The sequence below is a fragment of the Lepus europaeus genome, chromosome 14, assembly GCF_033115175.1.
Source record: "Lepus europaeus isolate LE1 chromosome 14, mLepTim1.pri, whole genome shotgun sequence".
In the NCBI taxonomy this organism is placed as follows: domain Eukaryota; kingdom Metazoa; phylum Chordata; class Mammalia; order Lagomorpha; family Leporidae; genus Lepus; species Lepus europaeus.
The window spans coordinates 81,618,075-81,642,326 of record NC_084840.1 but is presented as its reverse complement, the minus strand read 5'-3'; the positions used below and the strand labels follow the sequence as shown (position 1 = coordinate 81,642,326).

General features: G+C 37.1%; 1 protein-coding gene across 5 annotated transcripts in view; it reads right to left on the bottom strand.

The window, feature by feature from the left end:
* Positions 1 to 24,252, bottom strand: part of LOC133773605 (ankyrin repeat domain-containing protein 26-like) — a 112,632-nt gene that overhangs the window by 74,136 nt on the left and 14,244 nt on the right. For 2 of the 5 annotated variants that reach the window (XM_062211055.1, XM_062211054.1), the window contains exons 9-10: positions 6,812 to 6,955; positions 4,527 to 4,614 (exon numbers count right to left, since the gene is read on the bottom strand). The exons of the other annotated variants lie outside the window; for them this stretch is intronic. In XM_062211055.1, the coding sequence (XP_062067039.1) occupies positions 4,609 to 4,614; positions 6,812 to 6,955 (150 nt within the window). In that variant the 3' untranslated portion in view covers positions 4,527 to 4,608. The remainder of the gene's footprint in view (positions 1 to 4,526; positions 4,615 to 6,811; positions 6,956 to 24,252) is intronic. 5 annotated transcript variants of the gene reach the window in all.

The following is a 24,252-nucleotide window of genomic DNA, read 5'->3' as shown; positions in this document are numbered from 1 at the left end:
TTAAATTTAACAAATTTATTTATTTGCATGGATTCCATAAATACAATTTTAGGAACACAGTAAATCTCCCCACTGTACCCACCATCCCATCCACACACCCACCCCTCTTCTTCCCTCTCTGTCCCTAGTCTTGTTTTTTACTCAGATCTATTTTGATTTAACTTTATACACAGAAGATTAATTTTTTGCCACAGTGTCTTGGCTTTCCAAGCGTGAAATGCTCCCCTGGGCTCTTCAGACAGACCAGAATGCCTTAAGGGCTGATTCTGACATCAGAGTGTTACTTAAGGTGATTGTCATTCTATGAGTGTGCTGTATGGATTGCTTCCCATGTTGGAGCATTCTTGGAATCACCATAATCTTAGAATTGTATCTACAAACTATATGGCATCTGTTAAAAACTAAAATTAAAAAAAATAAAATGGTAGGAAAAGATGATGATTATAAAGATACACAGTGAATTTGCATTTAGGTTATAATACAGTTAAATTATAGATAAATCAACTAAGGAATGGCTGAAATAATCTGAAGTATTAAAATCTTACTTAGCACACTCTTCTTTTAAAGCCAAACATTTATCTGCCTCTTGATTCCATTTATGCTGTAGAGATTCTACCAGCGCCCAAATTTCATCATTTTGCTTTAAAAAAGGTAACAAAATTATTATTTTTTTAAACACAGAGATCTTTCCTCAAGATATTCTTTCTCAGGAGTAACATAAACAACCTGATGATAAATATATTTCAAAAATAATGAATTTTATTAAAAACCTCAAATTGATTTACAGTTTTATCATTCCCTTTTCTGGAATTTAAATTACCAAAGTTCATTTGTTGAGAAACAGAAGTTTAGGGGCAGCCTTTTATTTATTTATTTTTACTTAATTATCCAACTCCTGGGAATTTACCCAAAGGAAAGAAAATCACCATATGAAAGAGTAATCTGTACACTCATGTTTCTTGCAGGGGCAGGCATTTCACATAGCAGATATGTTGCTGATTGGGATGTCTACAACCCAAATCTGAGTGTCTATTTGGAGTCAGAGATATTTGGCTTCTGATCTGGATTTATGCTAATTCATACTGGGACAGGCACCAGATGATGGCTCAAGTATTTAGGTATCAGTCACCTGCATGAATGGATGATCAGGATGATCAGTCCACTTCTGGACTCCTGGCTGACCTAGCTCCAGTTGTCAAAAACATTTCAGTTGTGAACCAGTCAATGGAAGGTCTCTCTCCATATCTTTCACATTCTCTCAATCTCTCCCTCAGTGCCTCTGCCTCTCTTTCTCTCAAATAAAAACTCAAGAAAAAAAAAAAAACACCTAGGGTTTTTACACATAAAGTATCAAGAATTTATTAGCTATTTTAAAGGGTTATTTAAAAAAAGAGTATTTATATTTATATTTTAGTCCCTGAAGATGTCCTGGAACCATTTCGATCAAAAAAACATAATACAGGTTCAAGATTTAGAAAATTCGTATCTAAGTCGTATTACAGTTTGGACCTTCACCTCACTGGAACTGAACATGAGTTAAATACTCACATTCCTATAAAGTGTTCTTCTATAGGTTCCATTTTTCCTATTATATTAACAATTGCTTTTTAAACAAACTTAAAATCTTCCCTATAAAATATAAATAATAATTTGCCTAACATTTGTGGTTTTTCTATCTACTGTCCTGTTTCGCCCCTTTTCTAAAAAAATTAATGCATATGATAAAGAAATCTATGTGAAGCACCTTATCATCTCCTTTATGCTAAAGTCTGATTTCTGATTTTATATTTAAATAAAAAATACCTTTTGATAATCATCCAGGAACAGCTTTTAGTTCTTATCCTGCTTTCCTTCTCAGTAGCTGCTGCACAATGACCACATCCTTCTTTATGGACTACCTCATTCTAAATGCAACAACACTTGAATTCCAGTCTTATCTCTTTCTCTTTGATGTTTGCTTTTCACAGATTACAACTTTCATTTATTTATTTATTTATTTATTTATTTATTTAGACAGGCAGAGTGGATAGTGTGAGAGAGAGACAGAGAGAAAGGTCTTCCTTTGCCGTTGGTTCACCCTCCAATGGCCGCCGTGGCTGGAGCACTGCAGCTGGTGCACCGCGCTGATCCGATGGCAGGAGCCAGGTGCTTCTCCTGGTCTCCCATGGGGTGCAGGGCCCAAGCACTTGGGCCATAGCAGAGAGCTGCCCTGGAAGAGGGGCAACCGGGACAGAATCCGGCGCCCCGACCAGGACTAGAACCCGGTGTGCCGGAGCCGCAGGCGGAGGATTAGCCTAGTGAGCTGCAGCGCCCTAGTGAGCTGTAGCGCCGGCCTACACAGATTACAACTTTCACCACACGCTCACACCACTACTTTGTGTGGGTTACATTTGTAAACAGTCATTTTACACATTTTATATTGATACTTTCAGGGGTGTCTCTCAGTGCTGTATGTCATGCTATTTTTTTTTTTACAGGCAGAGTTAAGACAGTGAGAGAGACAGAGAGAAAGGTCTTCCTTTTTCCATTGGTTCACACCCCAAATGGCTGCCACAGCCAGCCACAGAACCAATCTGAAGCCAGGAGCCAGGAGCTTCCTCCTGGTCTCCCATATGGGTGGAGGGCCCAAGCACTTGGGCCATACTCCATTGTCTTCCTGGGCCACAGAGGAGAGCTGGACTGGAAGAGGAGCAACCAGGACGGAATCCAACGCCCCAACCAGGACTAGAACCCGGGATGCTGGTGCCATAGGCAGAGGATTAGCCTAGTGAGCTGTGGCACCAGCCATGTTAGGCTATTTTGAAGGGGCACCAAGATCTGTAGGATGTTGCCCAGCATACTTTGTCTTATTTTTTTCTTTCCTTAGTTTTTTGCTAGGGGTCAGGTAATGGCTGTCTCTGCTTTCTTTTGAATATTTCTTTCTTCCAGAGGTATCAAGAGGAGACTTCTGAAATTTCAGATACAACTCAGCTATGTCACTTGGAGGCTGTAGTCAGCTAGAGTTTTTTCCTACATCCCAATCCATCTTCATCACTTCAAAACCAAGATATCCATGAAACATCTTCCCAGGTACTCTTTTTTTTTTTTTTTTTTGACAGGCAGAGTGGACAGTGAGAGAGACAGAGAGAAAGGTCCTCCCCCTTGCCGCTGGTTCACCCTCCAATTGCTGCTGCGGCAGGTGCATCGCGCTGATCTGAAGCCAGGAGCCAGGTGCTTCTCCTGGTCTCCCATGTGGGTGCAGGGCCCAAGCACTTGGGCCATCCTCCACTGCCTTCCCAGGCCATAGCAGAGAGCTGGCCTGGAAGAGGGGCAACCAGGACAGAATCTGGCACCCCAACCAGGACTAGAACCCGGTGTGCCGGCGCCACAAGGTGGAGGATTAGCCTGTTGAGTCCTGGTGCCGACCCCCAGGTACTCTCTAGTAGAGGGATTCATGAGTTAAGAATCTTCTGGGAAATTCAGGGGTTATTTGAAAGCTGTTTTGGACTGAATTTTTTATTTGTAGGGCAGATCTTACAGTGGGACTACTTCATTTCAGGTCTAGAGAAAGTAATTTATCAGTGTTTCCTAAACTAGGAGAAAGACCAATCACCGTAAATATTCTAGATACATAAACATGTATATATCTGCATAATGAAACTGCACTGTAGTCTTGTGATTCAAGAAGCTGATGAGTAGAATCAACAACCTCACTGCTCCATTGAGTGTATGTGTAATCTTGTGATCTTAATCCCTATTAAAGGAAAACATGAATGAAAGGAGAATGCATTTTTCACAGTTATTTAGTATTGATTATGCACTAATAAATTGGGATCCTGGATTATACATAATCTTTTCTGATATGGAACCACAGTTTGCTTCTGAACATGCAGTGCTCAGAGCATTATGTTACTCTATAATACTCTGCTTGAGTAGTCATTTATGTCTTCCCCTGGCATCTCTTACCATTTCAAAATCCAAACAGGAAAACATATACTCTGGGGGAAAAAAAGCTTGTGTAATGACCTAGCATCAAATCAGAATAAAGAATGTAATCTACAGAATCAAAACTAATTCATTTTAAAAGCCCCATGGAAGTGTTTAGATTACACAAGGAAATCAGAAATCAAGATCAAATCATCGCACAATTTTCTCTGTATTTGAAAAGTTATATATTAACAGGGACCACAAGTAGCAGTTATACACCAATGTCCAAAACAACATTAGTCATAGTAACCCAAAGATGGAAATAACTCAGATGTCCATAAATGAAGGAGAGTTACATAAAATGTAGTGGACATAAAATATAATTTTAGGTATCACACTTTTAAATTATAACCTTACTATAAAATCATTTATTACATGAAATCAGGTGATTTCTTCTATAAAGCTAAGTGTTTCGCCCTGCTAGAAGCAAACTGCATCCATAGGACTATATTGAGTGATATCAATGAGATATTTTACATTTTCTAAAATGGTCTTACAATGTCCTACTACAGAGATAAAAATTCATTATCAGCATGGAAGAAATTAAGGGACTGACTTACTGCTTTTTGTCTTCTCCGAAGTTTTTCCTCAAACTTTACAGTTCTGTCTGTTTGCTTTTTGCATCTATGTTTCAACTTAGGCTCAAGCCTAAAATGGGTATTTAAAATAATTATTCTCACACAATGTGAAATACACATAATTTCTGAATAAATCATAGAAGGTGTAATTATGTATTTTTCAAACTTTGAAAGGCACATGCCTTGATAACTGCATATCATTTCTAAACGTGTTTCTGTGGGTAATGTGTAACTTTTAGGAATAATGTACAAAACTACACATTTCAAAATAGCTGAAAATTTTCCCTGACTTCATACAGATATATTTATGGTTATAACTACTTCTGTACTCATAGTTTGTATCTTATGCGCTCAAGTTATTTTGCATGGTACTTTGAACTGTAGTATTCCTGGCCATCTGACTTCTCAGCAATTTGTGAAAGAACTTCCTGCTGTTGAGCTGATGTTTCTTGGAACTAAAATGAAGAAATTAAAAACAAATTTTATCAATAATTGCTATAAATCTGCTCATTATATGGTTTTTCAAATAAAATCTTACTGGAAAAGAGCAACATCTACTATTTCCATAATGTGCTGTAACTGCAGGGTCAAATTGTTACTAGGATGATATGGTGCAAATTTAAAATAATGCACTCTGGTCTAGAGTTATTAATATTTCCCCAGATCCACATTAAAATGTCACCTTATTTCAGTAGACAACATTTTTTTTTTCAATTATAATTTATAGATTGCATTCTCTACTATTAAGTAGGCAATGATCATGAAATACAATGAAATCAAGATTTCTATATGGAGTTTCCCACACCTTATATGACCATCACAGAACTGAAAATGTTGTAGTCTATCAACAAAATCAATCTAAATTAAGTTTCCCAAATCAATTCAGCCCTGGGCTTTTCTAGCAAGCACTCTGAAGGTAAAGTTATACAGTTTGCCATCTCAGAAAAGCTGTAGCCACAATGTAAAGATCCATGGAATTATAAATCCAAGTCTGCCTATAAAATAAAAGAGTAAACTGACAGCTTTCTTAGTAAAACATATGTACTTAATATATAACAACTCCCCTCCTGAAATGTAGTATGTTAATTTTATAATTATTCGCTTAAAATGCATTTAGAATCAAAGATTTATCCTGAAGCTTTCTTTATAATTTTTATGGCAATGTCTCCAAGAAGAAATATTTGGTAGGGCATAGTGAATTTAATTTTGCACTAACAAATGTTGGGCCAAAGGTGACATGCTTAATATGTAACAGCAATGTCATGTTAAGTGAAAGAAGCCAGTCATAAAGGGCTACAACCTGTAGGACTCTATCTTATGAGATATCCCAAACAGATAAATCTTATGACTCAAATAACACCTGGTTGTCGCTTAGGACATGTATAGTTGGGGGATTCAATGGGTGATAGATAAACTGTTGTAGGCTTTCTTCTCAGGGTGATAACAATATTCCAAAATTGATTGTAGTTACACAACCTTGGGAATCCATGATAGGGTACTTAATATTATTAGGTAAAGTAGGGTATCATTATGGTATATGAAATATACAAGGGTTCTTTTAAAAGACTTAGCAAATAATGGGCTCAAGATATATTAAGATTTGCTTTCCGTGCAAAGGGTCCTGGAATCAATGGATTTTTATCTCAATAAATTTTATCTCTTTAAAAGACCATAGACAAGACAGGAATAATCTTAATTCTCTATTTTGGATGAATAAACTACACATGATCTGAACATCCCTATGCATATATCTATACATACAAGTATATGTATGTGTGAATACACATATATGTAAACTGAAAAAGGAGGAAATGCCTGATACTTAAATTGTATTCTAAATTAATAAAAATACTTGCATTTCACACAATTGTATAAGGTGACTTCAAAGCAATTTATACTGATATGCATGAAATTATTAATATACATAAGTTTTGTATCCATGACATCCATGAAAATAACAAATTTGATTTATTGGAGAATCTTACAAATTTTATACTGATTTAATATACCTCGTTTCACCATGGTGATAGGGGTATCACTAAAAATATTGTCTAAAAGAAAACACAGTCTCTGAACTTCAGAAGTATGATACATTTCTCCACTTTCCTAAGAGTAAATATTACTTTAATAAAGAATGCAATGATAATCAAAAAGAACATGAATGTTAGAGATCAAGAAATAAGTGAATTATGACAAATTGTACTAAAATTGTATGCAAAAAACTTATAATAAAACACCATAGAATCCCTGTTAAATATCATACATACTTGTATTTTAAGTTCATTTAATTTGTTCTTCAAATCCTTTGTCTCAACATCTAACTTAATGGAATAACGTGCAATATCATCCAGTGATATCTGTGATATATACTGATGCTTGTCAATGTCAGCCAGGCGTTGCTGAAGATTCACCTGATAAAGTATGATTTATTATTTTAAAAATCATCTTACTGCTATGAGATATTATTTTCAAGATAAATACAACTGGGGCTGGGGCTGTGGTGCGGCAGGCTAAGCATCTGCCTGTGGTGCTGGCATCCCATATGGGCACCAGTCCATTTCCTGGCTGCTCCTCTCCTAATTCAGCTCCCTCCTATGGCCTAAGAAAAAAGTAGAAGATGGCCCAAGCGCTTGGATCCCTTCACCTATGTGGGAGACCTGAAGAAGCTCCTGGATCCTGATGGGCCCAGTTCTGGCCATTGTGCTCCTTTGGGAAGTTAGCCAGAGGATTAAAGACCTTTCTCTTTATCTCTGTCAATAACTCTACCTCTCAAATAAATAAATAAAATCTTTAAATAAAGTACAATTGGTCCCATACTTGTGACAGTTTGACTTATGATTTTTCCACTTTATAATAGCCCATGCCACTCTTATGATGCTTGGCAGCTGCACTGAACTACAGAGCCAAGGAAAAAACAATCACAAGGCCAAATGACCTACATTATAGAGTGTGCTGTGCTGCTAAATTAGGATGTTGAGAAGGGGAGGTAGCACCTGTGTTTGAATAAGAGCACCACATGTATCAATTCTTTTCACCATGCATAAACACTCCTGCTGATTACTAAACTCAGGTAATGCAGAGAAGGTGTTATCTTCCTGCACAATCAGTATTATATTACTTATCCAAGAAATTCAGTTCACTGTTCCTCTCAACAAATTTCTTTTTTTTAAACTTTTATTTAGTAAATATAAAATTCCAAACTACAGTTTATGAATTACAATGACTTTTTCTCCCCCATAACTTCCCTCCCACCCGCACCCCTCCCATCTCCCACTCTCTCTCCCATTCCATTCACATCAAGATTCATTTTCAATTATCTCTATATACAGAAGATCAATTTAGTATGTATTAAGTAAAGATTTCATCAGTTTGCACCCACACAAAACATAAAGTGTAAAATACTGTTTGAGTACTAGTTATAGCATTAATTCACATTGGACAACACATTAAGGACAGGGATCCTACGAAGTACACAGCGACTCCTGTTGTTGACTTAACAATTTGACACTTGTGTTTATGGCGTCAGTAATCTCCCTAGGCTCTTGTCATGAGTTGCCAAGGCTATGGAAGCCTGTTGAGTTCACTGACTTCAATCTTATTTAGACAAGGTCATAGTCAAAGTGGCAGTTCTCTCCTCCCTTCAGAGAAAGGTACCTCCTTCTTTGATGGCCCTGTTCTTTCCACTGGGATCTCACTTGCAGAGATCTTTCATTTAGGTTGTTTGTTTGTTTGTTTGTTTGTTTTGCCAGAGTGTCTTGCTTTCCATGCCTACAATACTCTCATGGGCTTTTCAACCAGATCTGCATGCCGTACGGGCTGATTCTGAGGCCAGAGGGCTGTTTAGGACATCTGCCATTCTATGAGTCTGCTGTGTATCCCTCTTCCCATTTTGGATCGTTCTCTCCCTTTTTATCAGTTAGCATTAGCAGACACTAGTCTTGTTTATGTCATCCCTTTGATTTTAGACCTATCAGTATGATCAATTGTGAACTGAAATTGATCACTTGAACTAGTGAGATGGCATTGGTATATGCCACCTTGATGGGATTGAACTGGAATCCCCTGGCACATTTCTAACTCCACCATTTGGGGCAAGTCCGATTGAGCATGTCCCAAATCGTACATCTCCTCCCTCTTTTATTCCAACTCCTATATTTAATAGAGATCACTTTTCAGTTAAATTTAAACACCAAAGAATAATTGTGTGTTAATTACAGAGTTCAACCAATATGTATTAAATAGAACAAAAAAAATACTGAAAGGGATAAAGTATTAAATTGTACATCAACAGTCAGGACAAGGGCTGATCAAGTTACTGTTTCTCATAGTGTCCATTTCACTTCAACAGGTTTCCTTTTTGGCTCTCAACAAATTTCTAATACTTAACAACTTACTGAAGTATCAGAGCAATTGCTATGGGGGTGGAGCTAGTATGCAATGCTGTATTTCAACAGGATGAATTATTTCCCTCTCTAAATTTAGTAACTAAAGAGTTTCTCTCATTGTCAATCCTTTGTTCAAATTGTATTGATAGATTTCTATGTCAGAACAAGAGTGAAGTTCTAATGGCTTTTAAGGCTGAAAGCCAAGAATGAAGAACCTCTTTGATGTCATTCAAGGTTCATACACATTTATCAATTTAAAAGTTAGCCTTCTATAGTTGTACTGATTTTCAAGTCCCACCAGAACAAATGATTAGGCAGCTGGATGATCTCTGATACTGTCCTAGGCAAATCGGGTCTTCACTCTCCTTTGTGATACCAGCCACTAGAAACCTCTCCCTTACTCCAAATATCAACATAATTCATGAATCACTATAAAATAGGGATCTGATGCCAAATTAACAAACTACTGACAGCTACAACTATCTCTGTAATTAACTTTTATGGAAAAAAATCATTAGAATTGAGCCTTGGTATGAAAATAACTGACAGATTATTCGCAAAAATGTTTAAAGTAGTTCATAAATACCAATGGGGAAACTGAATTCAACATAGTAACAAAATTCACCCAATTTTTGAAAATCAGAGTTTAAAACAAAGTATGTGCCACTCAAGAATTACTGAGAGGTTGGAGAATTCCAAGATTCTTGAATAAGAAAAGACAAGTTGGTTTTTATTAAGAGAAGGTATCAGGAAAACAGGATGCACCTGCATTCCAGGAGACAGCTGGGAAGAAGTTTTCAGTGAAAAGTCTACAGAACGAGACTCTGTATAGCAGCAAAGATTTCACAGACACAGAGCAGCTAGCAGGACACCACCAGTGGCTCCCATGATAGTGAGTAGCAGGGAAGCCATCTTCCCTGAACAAGGTGACAGGAGTCAGCAGATGCCTATGCTCCATAGGTGACCTTGTCTGAGGGAGAAACTAATGGCTCCCATTGACTTTGAGTCCAGGTAGAAGAGCTGGTGGGGGATAGGGTTCCTATATATCTATGAATAGAGAGTGCATCATTTCCCTACACTCCCCCCACCATAGCACCTGTTGACCAGCATGGGAAAAGGCATGTTCCCAGAATAAAGCAAATGAAGTCTGATCTGGACAGTCAGTGGGGTACATGGCACCAAAATGGCACATTGCTCCTATCCATCCCATTGTTCCCAACCCATCCCAACCAAAGCACTAGGTTCAAATTACCAGGGTGGAGCACCAACCACCCTCTGTCTGAAAAGTGCCTGGCTCCAAGGACAGGATGGCTCTGTCTTTGGGTGGGGAGGTTCCCAGGGCAGAATATCGATCCCCTGTACTCTGTGACTGTGGGAATTTTGTGACTATGTGATAGGCTAGGATACAGAAGAAGGCAAGGGGTGTAGCTGGGTTTTTGGGTAATTTTGAGCTGGAATCCAGAAGCCCAGAATTTTCTGTGTACTGGAAATAGATATTACAGTGCGCTCCACATTCACATTATGAATTGTAGGGATTTCTTTATGATTAGTTAGTCAAGTGAGTAGGGAAGGCAGGCAAAGAGAGGTTAACTTTGGCACAGAGAAGGGTGGAGGCAGTCATCATTTGAGCCAGGGCAACCATCCTCTCTATCTTACAGATTGCAGAGGACATCTGCCATGCATAATTTGGGTGATATTCTGGACTTCTAGCCCACCCAAATGCTGACCAGAGCTCTCTGGCCCTACACAGCACACATATCTGAATATCCCGTGAAGGTGCAGGCATTCCACTATGTATAAAGGCATATTCCCAAGAATAAAGACTTCAGAGGAGATATTAAGAAGCATTTTTTCAGCTCAAAAATAACTACAGAAATACAAGAAACATGAACAAGGAAGGCAATATAACTCCCTGAAACAAATGCAACAGTACTTCAATATTAGACTGTGAAGTTGAGATTGATGAAATGCCTGAAAAGGAATTCAAAAGCAAGATGGTAAGATTACTCAAAAACAGAGACAATTACATGAATTATAGCAATCTGAATGCCATGGATGAGAAAAATTTCCAGAAACAGAAATAGTAAAGAAAAATCAAATGGGAATATTAGAAATGAAGAAGTCAATGTGTTAAATAAAAAATCCAGTGCAAAGCCTGAACAACAGATTCAGTGAGGCAGAAGAAAGAATACATGAGCTGAAAGACAAAGCTTTTGAAAAAGCTCAGTTAAGAAGAATGAAGGAAAGAAGAATGAAAGAAATTTGAGGAAAAAGAAGGAGGAGGAGGAAGAGAAGGAGAAGAAAAAAACAAAACAGTGCTCTTAGTGCTCTTATATGTGTCTTAGACGTTTTTGAAGGAGTAGTAAAGCAGAATAACATAGAAAGCTTATTCAGTGAAATAACAGCATAAAGTTTTCCTAATGTGGACAAAGATAAGTACTTCTTACTACAGAAAGCACATAGAACAAATAGACATGATCAGAAAATATGTTCATGAAGACATAATATTTACAAACTTCCAAAAGTAAAAGACAAAAAAAAAGATCCTAAAATGCCTAAAGGATAAGAATGCCACATTACTTTTAAAGGATCTTTAAACAGATTGACAGAGTTTTCTCATCAGAAACCCCAGAGGCTAGGAGAGAACTGAAGACATACTCTAAGTCCTTAAGAAAAAAAATAATGAAACTGTCAGCCAAGAATATTCTATTCAGTAAAGTTCTCACTTAAGAATGAAGGTGAAATAAAGTCCTTCCCAAACAAATGGGAATTGAAAGAATTTGTCACGACCCAGCCAGACTTACAAATGATACTAAGTGTGCAGTACATTCAGAAACAGACAAAAGGAGCCACCATGGTGGTATAGCAGGTAAAGCCACCACCTGCAAGGGCCAGCATCACATAGGGGCACTGGTTCCAGTCCTGGCTACTCCACTTCTGATCCAACTCTTTGCTTGTGGCTAGGGAAAGCACTAGAAGATGGCCCAAGCCCGTGGGCCCCTGAACACACGTGGGAGACCTGGAAGAAGCTCCTGGATCCTGCCTACAAATTGGCCTAGCTCTAGCTGTTGCATCCACCTGGGGAGTGAACCAGTGGATGGAAGACCTTTATCTCTCTCTCTCTCTCTCTGTCTCTTTTTCTCTCTCTCTTTCTTTGCCTCTGCCTTTCTATAACTTTGCTTTTCAAATAAATAAATAAATCTTTTTTAAACTTTTATTTAGTAAATATAAATTTCCAAAGTACAGTTTATGGATTACAATGGCTTTTTCCCCCCCATAACTTCCCTCCCACCCGCACCCCTCCCATCTCCCGCTCCCTCTCCCATTCCATTCACATCAAGATTCACTTTCAATTATCTTTTTTTTTTTTGACAGGCAGAGTGGATAGTGAGAGAAAGAGAAAGAGAGACAGAGAGAAAAGTCTTTCTTTACCATTGGTTCACCCTTCAATGGCCACTGCAGCCAGCGTGCTGTAGCCGGCGCACTGTGTTGATCTGAAGCCAGGAGCCAGGTGCTTCTCCTGGTCTCCCACACGGGTGCAGGGCCCAAGGACTTGGGCCATCTTCCACTGCACTCCCAGGCCACAGCAGAGAGCTGGACTGGAAGAGGCGCAACCGGGACAGAATCCAGCGCCCAGCTGGGACTAGAACGTGGTGTGCTGGCACTGCAGGCAAAGGATTAGCCTATTGAGCCGTGGTGCTGGCCCAATTATCTTTATATACAGAAGATCGATTTAGTATATATTAAGTAAAGCAAATAAATAAATCTTAAAAAAAAAGAAACAGAGAAAGATAACCAGCATCATGAAACATGTGAAGGCAGAAAACCTCTTAATCACAGTACAAAGGAAATCCAAAACAAACCAGAGGAATATTTACGGAAAAGAGGCAAGATCAAGTCATTACTTACTAACAATAATCTTGAGTGTAAATGCACTAACCATTTCAACTAAAGGATACAGACTGGCAGAATGGATTTCTGTAAAAGACCCATCTATATGATGCCTACAAGAAATACACCTCACCAACAAATACACACATAGACTTAAATGAAACAATGTAAAAAAAATCCAGGCTAATGGAAATAAAAACTAAAGAGAAAAGTTTTCTTAATATCAGAGTAGATTTTATTGAAACTGCTAAAAAGATAAAGAAGGTCATCATGTAATAATTAAGTGAGCAACTCAACAGGAAATGTTACTAGAGTAAATGTAGATGCACCCAATGCCAGACCATTCAACTATTAAAAGCAAATGTTAATGGATCTAAAGGGAGACAATACACTATAATACAATGATAGGGCATACTTTAACTCACACTTTCACTAATGGACAGATCAAATAGGCAAAAAATCAAAGCAACAACAAAGCTAATCTGCAATATGGATCGAATGGATCTAATTGATATCCATATAACATTTCATTTCATAGCCACAGAACACATATTGTTTAAATCATTACAAAGAACAGTCTCTAAGATGCAACATATGCTAGGCCATAAAACAAGTCCCAACAAATTCAAAAATACTGAAAAAATATCATGCATCCTTTCTGACAGCAAAGGAACGAAGCTGAAAATTAGCAACATGAGAAACTCTAGAAAATAAACAAACATCTGGAGACTGAAAAATGTGGTCCTGAATGAACAGTAGGTCATAGAAGAAATCAAAAGAGGAATCATAAATTCTTTGGATCAAATGAAGAAGTCCATAAAACATATCACAACTTTTGAAATTCAGCAAAGCAATATTATGAGGAATGTTTACAGCAATTGGTGCCTACAATCAAGAAATTGAAGAGATATCAAATGAATGACCTAACAATGCATCTCAAGGATGCAGATAAACAAGAACAAATGAAACCCCAAAATATTGGAAGGAAAGGAATAATAAAATTAGAGAACAACCAATAAAATTACAATGAAAAATATGATAGAAAAGTTCAGTGAAATGAAGAGCTGTTTTTTGAAAAAATAAACAAAATTTATAAACTATTGGTTCAATGCACAAAAAAAGGAATAAGACTCAAATTGAAGTCAGAGATGAAGAAGGAGATGTTACAACTGACACCACTGGAATTATTATAGTCACATGCAAACAAATTGGAAAATCTAGAACAAATGGATAGATTTCTGGGGACACACATAATTTACCAAAATTGAGGCATGAAAACATATGAAACTTAAATATACCAATAACAAACACGGACACTGAATCACTAATAAAGATTCCGAACAAACAAAAACACAGACCTGGGTGGATTCACTGCTGAGTTCTACCAAAATTTTAAAGAAGAACTAACCCAAATTCATCTCAAACTACTCAAAAGAATTGAAAGGGAGGGAAATTCGGCCAAACTCCCTCTATGAATCCAGCATCATCTTAATTCCAAAACCAGAATAAAAATACAACAAAGATGGAGAACTATAGAACAATACCACTGATGAATATTGATGCAAAAGCTCTTAACAAGGTACCGTCTAATTGGATACAACATATCAAAATGATCATTCACACAGACCGCATAGTATTTATAGTATATATTCCAGGGATAGTTCAACATACCCAAATTAAGAAATGTGATACATCACCATTAATAAGTCAAAGAACAGAAACCATGATTACTTCAATAGCTGCAGAGAAAGCAATTGATAAAACACAGCATCTTTTCTTTTTTTTTCTATTTCTTTTTTTTAATTAAACTTTTATTTAATGAATATAAATTTCCAAAGTACAGCTTATGGGTTATAATGGCTTCCCCCTCCCAAAACTTCCCTCCCACCCACAACCCTCCCCTTTCCCGCTCCCTCTCCCCTTCCAATCACATCATGATTCATTTTCAATTCTCTTTATATACAGAAGATCAGTTTAGTATATATTAGGTAACGATTTCAACAGTTTGCCCCCATATAGCAACACAAAGTGAAAAAAAATACTGTTGGAGTACTAGTTATAGCATTAAATAACAGTGTACGGCACAGTAAAGACAGAGATCCTACATAATATTTTTTAATTAAACTTTTATTTAATGAATATAAATTTCCAAAGTACAGCTTATGGGTTACAATGGCTTCCCCCTCCCAAAACTTCCTTCCCACCCGCAACCCTCCCCTTTCCCGCTCCCTCTCCCCTTCCAATCACATCATAATTCATTTTCAATTCTCTTTATATACAGAAGATCTGTTTAGTATATATTAAGTAACAATTTCAACAGTTTGCCCCCATATAGCAACACAAAGTGAAAAAAAATACTGTTGGAGTACTAGTTATAGCATTAGAGTGTACAGCACAGTAAAGACAGAGATCCTACATAATATTTTTTTAAAAAAATTAATTTTCTATGCCATTTCCAATTTAACACCAGGTTTTTTTTTTCATTTCCAATTATCTTTATATACAGAAGATCGATTCTGTATATAATTAGTAATGATCACATCAGTTTGTACCCACGAAGAAACACAAAGTGTAAATATACTGTTTCAGTACTAGTTATAGCATCACTTGGCTTTAGACGACACATTAGGGACAGATCCCACATGGGGTGTAAGTACACAGTGACTCCTGTTGCTGATTTAACAATTTGACACTCCTGTTCATGGCGTCAGTAATCTCCCTAGGCTCTAGTCATGAGTTGCCAGGGGTATGGAAGCCTTTAGAGTTCACCGACTTCGATCTTATTCCGATAGGGTCATAGTCAAAGTGGAAGTTCTCTCCTCCCTTCAGAGAAAGGTACCTCCTTCTTTGATGGCCCCGTTCTTTCCACTGGGATCTCACTCGCAGAGATCTTTCATTTAGGTCTTCTTCTTCTTTTTTTTTTTTCTTTTCCATGGTATCTTGGCTTTCCATGCCTACAATACTCTCATGGGCTCTTCATCCAGATCCGAATGCTTTAAGGGTTAATTATGAGGCCAGAGTGTTGTTTAGGACATCTGCCATTCTATGAGTCTGCTGTGTATGCCACTTCCCATGTTGGATCTTTCTCCCCCTTTTTGATTCTATCGGTTAGTATTAGCAGACACTTGTCTTGTTTGTGTGATCCCTTTGATTCTTAGACCTATCAGAGCCATCACTTGTGAACTGAAATTGATCACTTGGACTAGTGAGATGGCATTGGTACATGCTACCTTGATGGGATTGTATTGGAATCCCATGGCACATTTCTAACTCCATCATTTGGGGCAAGTCTTATTGTACATCTCCTCCCTCTCTTATTTCCACTCTTATATTTAACAGCGTTCACTTTTCAGTTAAAATTTAAACACCTAAGAATAATTGTGTGTTAATTACAGAGTTCAACCACTAGTACTAGAACAACAACAACAACAACAAATACTAAAAAGGATAAAGTATTACATTGTACATCTAGAGTCAGGACAAGAGCTGATCAGGTCATTGTTTCTTATACTGTCCATTTCACTTCAACAGGTTTCCCCTTTGGTGCTCAGTTGTCACCGATCAGGGAAAACAAATGAAATTTGTCTCTTTGGGACTGGCTTAATTCACTCAGCATGATGTTTTCCAGATCCCTCCATCTTGTTGCAAATGACCGGGTTTCATTGTTTCTTACTGCTGTATAGTATTCTATGGAGTACATGTCCCATAATTTCTTTATCCAGTCTACTGTTGATGGGCATTTGGGTTGGTTCCAGGTCTTAGCTATTGTGAATTGAGCTGCAATAAACATTAATGTGCAGACGGCTTTTTTGTTAGTCAAATTAATTTCCTTTGGGTAAATTCCAAGGAGTGGGATGGCTGGGTTGTATGGTAGGGTTATATTCAGGTTTCTGAGGAATCTCCAGACAGACTTCCATAGTGGCTTAAGCAGTTTGCATTCCCACCAACAGTGGGTTAGTGTCCCTTTTTCCCCACATCCTCTCCAGCATCTATTGTTGGTAGATTTCTGAATGTGAGCCATTCTCACAGGGGTGAGGTGAAACCTCATTGTGGTTTTGATTTGCATTTCTCTGATTGCTAGTGATCCTGAACATTTTTTCATGTGTCTGTTGGCCATTTGGATTTCCTCTTTCGAAAAATGTCTATTGAGGTCCTTGGCCCATCTCTTAAGTGGGCTGTTTGTTCTATTGTTGTGGATTTTGTTGATTTCTTTGTAGATTCTGGTTATCAACCCTTTATCTGTAGAATAGTTTGCAAATATTTTTTCCCATTCTGTCAGTTGCCTCTTCACTTTCCTGACTATTTCTTTTGAAGTACAGAAACTTCTCAATTTGATGCAATCCGAAATGTTAATTTTGGTTTTGACTGCCTGTGCTCCTGGGGTCTTTTCCAAGAAGTCTTTGCCTGTACCTATATCTTGCAGGGTTTCTCCAATGCTCTCTAATAATTTGATGGTTTCGGGTCGTAGATTTAAGTCTTTAATCCATGTTGAGTTTCATTTAAATCTACTGTCTCCTTGTTGATCTTCTGTCCTGTTGATCTGTCTATCTCTGAGAGTGGAGTATTGAAGTCCCCCAGAACTATTGTATTGGGGTCTAAGTCTCCCTTTAAGTCCCTTAACAAGTCTTTTAAATAAACTGGTGCCCTGTAATTAGGTACATATACATTGATAATCGTTATATCTTCCTGTTGAATGGATCCCTTAATCATTAAATAGTGCCCCTCTCTGTCTCTCCTAACAGTTTTTGTGGTAAAGTTTATGTTGTCCAACATTAAGATGGCTACACCCGCTCTTTTTTCAAATATTTCTGTTGGCATGGTATATCTTTTTCCAGCCTTTCACTTTCAGCCTGTATGCATCATTGTTGGAAAGATGAGTTTCTTGTAAGCAGCAAAAAGATGGGTTTTGTTCCTTAACCCAATCAGCCAATCGGTGTCTTTTAACTGGACAGTTCAGGCCATTAACATTCAATGTGACTATTGAGAAGGAGTAACTTTGCCCTGTCATTTGCCAAAGATTTTTTCTAATATATGGTTTGAGAATCCTGTGATCTTTTGCTGTGAGGTTTCCTTCCTTTACCTTCTTTCATATTGGTGACCATGTTTCTGTGTTTCTGTGTGTAACACATCTTTAAGCATCTTTTGCAGGGCTGGACGAGTGGCGACAAATTCTTTCAATTTCTGTTTGCTGTGAAAAGTCTTTATTTCACCTTCATTCACAAATGAGAGCTTTGCAGGATATAAAATTCTGGGCTGGCAGTTTTTCTCTCTTAGTACCTGGGCTATATCTCGCCATTCCCTCCTATCTTGTAGGGTTTCTGATGAGAAGTCAGCTGTGAGTCTAATTGGAGATCCTCTGAGAGTAATCTGGCGTTTCTCTCTTGCACATTTTAGGATCTTTTCTTTGTGTTTCACTGTGGTGAGTTTGATTACAACATGTCGTGGTGAGGATCTCTTTTGGTCATGTTTATTAGGAGTTCTATGAGCTTCTTGTACTAGGATGTCTCTGTCCTTCTCCAAATCTGGATAATTTTCTGCTAGTATCTCACTAAAAAGCCTTCTAATCCTTTCTATCTCTCCATACCTTCAGGAACTCCTAGAACCCGAATGTTGGGTTTTTTAAGAGTATCCTGTAGATTCCTGACAGTATTTTTTAGATTTCTGATTTCTTCTTCTTTTCTTTGATTTGACTGTTTCCTTTCCTGTTCTCTGTCTTCTAATTCCGATATTCTCTCTTCTGCTTCACCCATTCTGTTTTTAAGGCTCTCTAATGTGTTTGTCATTTGATCTATTGAGTTCTTCATTTCATTGTGGTTTTTTGTCACTATCACTGTTTCATGTTCTACTAGTTGTTTCATTTCATTTTGATTCCTCCTTAATATTTCATTTTCACGAGAGAGATTTTCTATCTTGTCCATGAAGGATTTCTCTAGTTCAAGAATTTGTTTTTGAGAACTTCTTAATGTTCTTATCAATTTTTTGAGATCTGCTTCTTGCATTTCCTCTATCTCTTCATCTTCATAATCTTGGATTGGGGTGTCTTGTTCATTTGGGGGCATCATAGTGTCTTCCTTGCTCTTGTTACCTCGGTTTCTATGTTTGTTGTTTGGCATGTTGGAGATAATTTATGGTTTTTTTTTTTTTTTTGGCTGTGGTGTTTTTTTCTCATTATACTATGCCTCTAAGTGGGCTGTCTGCTTTGATGGATCCTTAGAGGCTGTGATGGGTGTGGCCAGAGAGCTCCGCTTGATTCTTCGGGTTTAAGGCTGTGCAAAAAGTGACTCACCCAGATTGTTCTCTTCCTTGCTCCTTTCTGGATTGCGCTTTTTTTTTTTTTTGACTCAGTTGGGAAGTTATTCGGTACAGGTGAGTGGAATTGAAGGTAGTTGAAATCTGGCCTCTGTGAGTATTCGTTTGATCTACCCCTGGGACCACACAAAGAGTTCATGCAGACCTCAATGTGTTCTCAAGTTTCACCAAAGTTCCAAGTTACTGAGTTTGTGAACTCCTTGGCGGCGCTTTACATTTTAAAATGGTGCCTGCTCTTTGTTTTGTTTGGTGAGTGAAGAGAGAGGCCTCTGCTTTTCCCCCACAATGTCTCGGGTTTCTGACACCTTTGTCTTACCTCCCGTTCGTTCCCACGCTGGCGAGATTCTGCGGCTCGGCTCCCGCGGTTGGGTTTCCACGCGGTGGGCTCCCTGTAGGTTCTCTGTGTCACATCCACTAGATCCGGAAGCGTTTCCTCTGCAGTTTTTTTCTTGAATCTTTTCCTGAGGCTACAGTAATTCCACTTTTATGAAACTTTATTTTCCCAAACTACGGCGCACGTCCTCACTATCTGCCATCTTGTCCCCGCCCCCTCAAACACAGCATCTTTTCAATGATTTTTTACAGCCTCCATCTCTTGTTGAAGAACAGTTTTTTCTTTCATAATATTTGTTGAACTCTTTTACTTAGCATGGTATTAACTCTACAGTCATTAAGTAAACTGAAAGTAGATCTGTGTAAAAAAAGCAGAGTGGAAATGAGGAGGGAGGAGGAAGAAGGGTTGCAGTGTGGGTGGGAGGCAGGATAGGGTAAGAAGCATCACTATGTGCCTAAATCTGTATATATGAAACACATGAAACTTGTATAACTTAAATAAAATGTTAAGAAAATAAGCAAATTGGATATAGAAGGAACATAGCTCAACACAATCATGGCCAAACCACTGCCAGCATATTTAATTGGGAAATGCTGCAACCATTTCCACTAAGATCTAGAACCAGTCAAGGATGCCTACTTTTGCCACTGTTGTTCAATATAGTTCTAGAAGTTTTAGCTAGGGCTATTCAGAAATAAAAAGAAATCAAAGGAAAACAAACTGTGAAGGAAAAAGTCAAATTTTCCTAGTGTGCAGATGAAATGATTCTATATGTAGGAGGAACTAGAAGGCTTCCACTGAGAGACTACTGGAACTCATATGAAGGTTTGGTAAAGTTGCAGGACATGAAATCAACACATTAAAATCAATAGCATTTGATTATACAAGCAATGCCTTGGCTGAGAAACAAGTTGCCATATCAGGCTCATTTGATCCAGCTGCCAAAAACTTAAATATTTTGGAAAACATTTAACCAAGGATGTGAAAGGTCTCTACAATGAAAATGGCCAAACAGTGAACAAAGAAATAGAAGACAACAGCAAAATGGAAAAATCTTCCATTTTCATGTAGTGGAAGAATTATTACTATGAAAATGCCCATAATACCAAGAGCAATTGTTAATTGTGATTTAAGGCTGTAACTAGTATTCAAACAGTATTTTACACTTTGTGTTTTTGTGTGGGTGCAAACTGTTGAAAGCTTTACTTAATATATGCTAAATTGATCTTCTGTATATAAAGATAATTGAAAATGGATCTTGATGTGAATGGAAGGGGAGAGAGAGAAGGGAGGGTTGCAGGTGGGAGGGAAGTTATGGGGGGGAAAGCCATTGTAATTTATAAGCTGTACTTTGGAAATTTATATTCATTAAATAAAAGTGAAAAAAATACCAAAGCATTGTACAGATTCAATGAGATCCCAATCAATATCCTGAGGATTTTCATCTCTGATCTAGAAAACATTGATGCTAAAATTTACACAGAGTCACAGGAGACCCTGAATAGCTAAAGCAAAGCTAAACAACAAAAAAGAAAGAGACAAGCACAGCAGTACCAGATCTCAAGACATAGTGCAGGACATAATGTAGAACAGCCCGGTACTGGCATAAAAGTAGACCAATAGAACTGAATAGAACCCTGCAGAAAATAATCCACACATCTGCAACCAACAAAAATTTGACAAAGAGCTAAAATCTATCTACGGAGAAAGGATACTCTCTTCAAGAAATCGTGGTGGGAAAATTGGATTTCTACATGCAGAAGAATGAAACAAGAACTCGACATTACACCTTATAAAAATAAAATCTAAAAGAAAATACTGGAAAACTCTGCTTGATGGAATAGGTAAAGGCTTAGATAAGACCCAGAAACAGGCAATAAACACACAAATATACAAATGGGTTTACAACAAGCTATGAAGGTTCTGCATAGCATAGGAAAAACTCAACAACAAAGTGAAAACACAACCGACAAAATAGGAGAAAAATTCGCAAACTATGTATCCATTAACAGAATAATATCCAAGAAATATAATGAGTTTAAGAAATTCAACAATTGCAAAACAAATAATCCAGTTGAGCAATGAGCAAAGGGCATGTACACACATTTTTCAAAGGATGACCTAGAGATATAAAAAAATGCTCAGGATTACTAACCATCAGAAAATGCAAAAAAATCACAGTGAGTTTTCACTTCACCCCACTTAGAATGGCTATCATCCAAAAATCAAAAGATGATAAATGCTGCTGAGGATGTGGAGAAAAAGGCACCAGAATACACTGCTGCTGGGGGATGTAGACTAGTAAAACCATAATGGAAGATAGTATGAGAATTTCTCAGAAATCTGAAAATAGATCTACCATACACCCCAGTACTGGGAATTTACCCAAATGAAATGAAATCAGCTTATCACAGAGTTTTCTGTACACCTATGGTTATAGCAGCTCAATTTACAATAGCTAAGATATGGAATCAACCCAGATGTCCATCAACTGATGATGGCATAAAGAAAATGTGTTATACATACACTGTGGAATATTACTCATCTCTGGAAAGAATGAAATCCTATCTTTTGCAACAAAATGGATATAGCTAGAGACCATTATGCTTAGTGCAATAAGCCTGTCTCAAAAAGACAACTATCATATGTCTTCTCTGTTATGGAAATTAATATAGAATGCAAAAAAATATAAGAATGAAACTAACACCTTTGGATTTGATTATTATTTGTAATTCTTAAACTATATTCCCATAGAACAGTACTCTTAATTCTTTTGACTTGCTGGACATTATGGTTAGTGGTGCATTTTAAGCCTGTGACTATAAAGTATACCGAAAGTATACTCAGGAGGTGGGATGGGAGTGGAGGTGGGAAGGTGGGTATGGGGGGAAAAAACCACTATATTCCTAAAGCTGTACCTATGAAATGTGTATTAAGTAAAACCTTCTTAAAAAAAAAAAAAAAGAAAGAAATGGGACAGCCTGGACTTGAACTGCTGCCCATATGGGATTCTGGTGTTCCAGGTGGTAGCTTAACCTGCTGTATCACAATGTCAGCCCCAACAATAAGTGTCATAGGCATATTAAGTTTATCATAGGCATATTAAGTTTTTTACATTTCATTTTATTCTGGTGAATTAATAAACTGCTTCATTATTTTGTGAAAATTAAAAAAATCATTGTGAAAATTAAAGAAAAAAGAAAATAAGGATGGAATGATGATTGAGGCAGAGAGAGAGGAAATTATGTTTATTTTATTAGAATTTTATCTATGAAATACTTTAGATATGTTTTCTTCAGATTAAGAATTAAACATTAAAAAGAATGTGAAAAATTTCAATAACTAAGGACAAAATGTGAACAATGCATGCAAACACAATACTACTTAAATAATTTTGGTTAAATTATTTTTAAAAATGATTGGCCATTCATAAGAGCACATTGTGACTGAGAAAACTTCAGGTTTAAAGCAAATTATCATAAAAGTATATAATCTATAAATATACAAAAGAGGTACAAAGGTAAAGTATTATGGGGCACTATGTTTATACTCTAGTTCATCTGAAATCTGGAATGAACTGTCAAGATAACACACTTAATTGACTCAATTTAAAAATGTTTCCTGTAGATCCAAGCATTTCTGTTGACTTCATCAGAGCTTTAAAATGTGCCATAAGAGGGCTTTAAACTTGTCATTTTAGGAGTACAGAAATCATTTTAAACATTAGTCTATATGTATATCAATGATTTCTTAATCTAAAAATTTCACAAGTGGAACTCCCCCCTTACCTTAAACATCTCTCAGGTCTTTTATTTGCTGAATACAAGGTATATATTTTGAGCTGATGAAAAAATACTCTCATGATGTGTATATTTTTATACTCAGTGAGACTTAATATGTAGCCATAAGGAAACATGGCTGAATTTTCTTTCAGGGAATTTAAAATGATATCCTTGTCCCTGGTACTTGTAACTTACTTTCTCATTTATAACTTTCTTATTCACGTCAATTTTAAATGTAGGATCTTTTAATTGTAGTCCCATCCTTTTCTATTTCTCTTAGAAATTTCTGAGTGGCTTTTATCCAAGTCTTCAACTCAAATCGCCTACTCTATCATTTGAGTTTTGTCCCCATTAATGAGGTTGATTTACTCTATCTCCTTTTTCTATTTTACTTCCCATGGATGCTATCTTCTACCATAGTCTCAGAAACACTCATTTTTGTGGATCCATTTTGTCGACAGCCTATTTTGTATGTTTTATGTTGGTTCTTAACAGCGTGTCTTTGAATCTAGTGTTGCTTTCTAATTTCTAATAAGGATGTTGAACAACAGAATTTGTCTTGTTTGCCTTTTCTAATGCAAAGCTTTCACAAGGGCCAGATTACAGTTTACCTCTGTTTTTGAGTATTTCCCTCCTTCAACAGTGATAGGCTCTAGGGAATTCTTCTGAGATTCCTTTCAGATACACATTCCACTAGATCAAATGAAGTCAGCTAGAGTTGTCTACTTCCTAATGCAGAGTCATCAATTCAAAACTGAATCTACAAAACATCTTAACCCAAGTACGTTCTGGCAGAGGGATTTATAGGATGAAAATTTTCTGGAAAAGGGAGGGGCTACGTATTGAGTTGGTTGTTAGCTATTTCTTATTGAACTTTTGAGTCATAGGCTAGACTTCCAAGTGTCTAACAATTCTATGCCATATTCCTAACTCATTTCTATATGAATTTACAGGAAAACATCTATATATTTTAACCTGCTCAATGAATATCAGGTACTACAACAAAC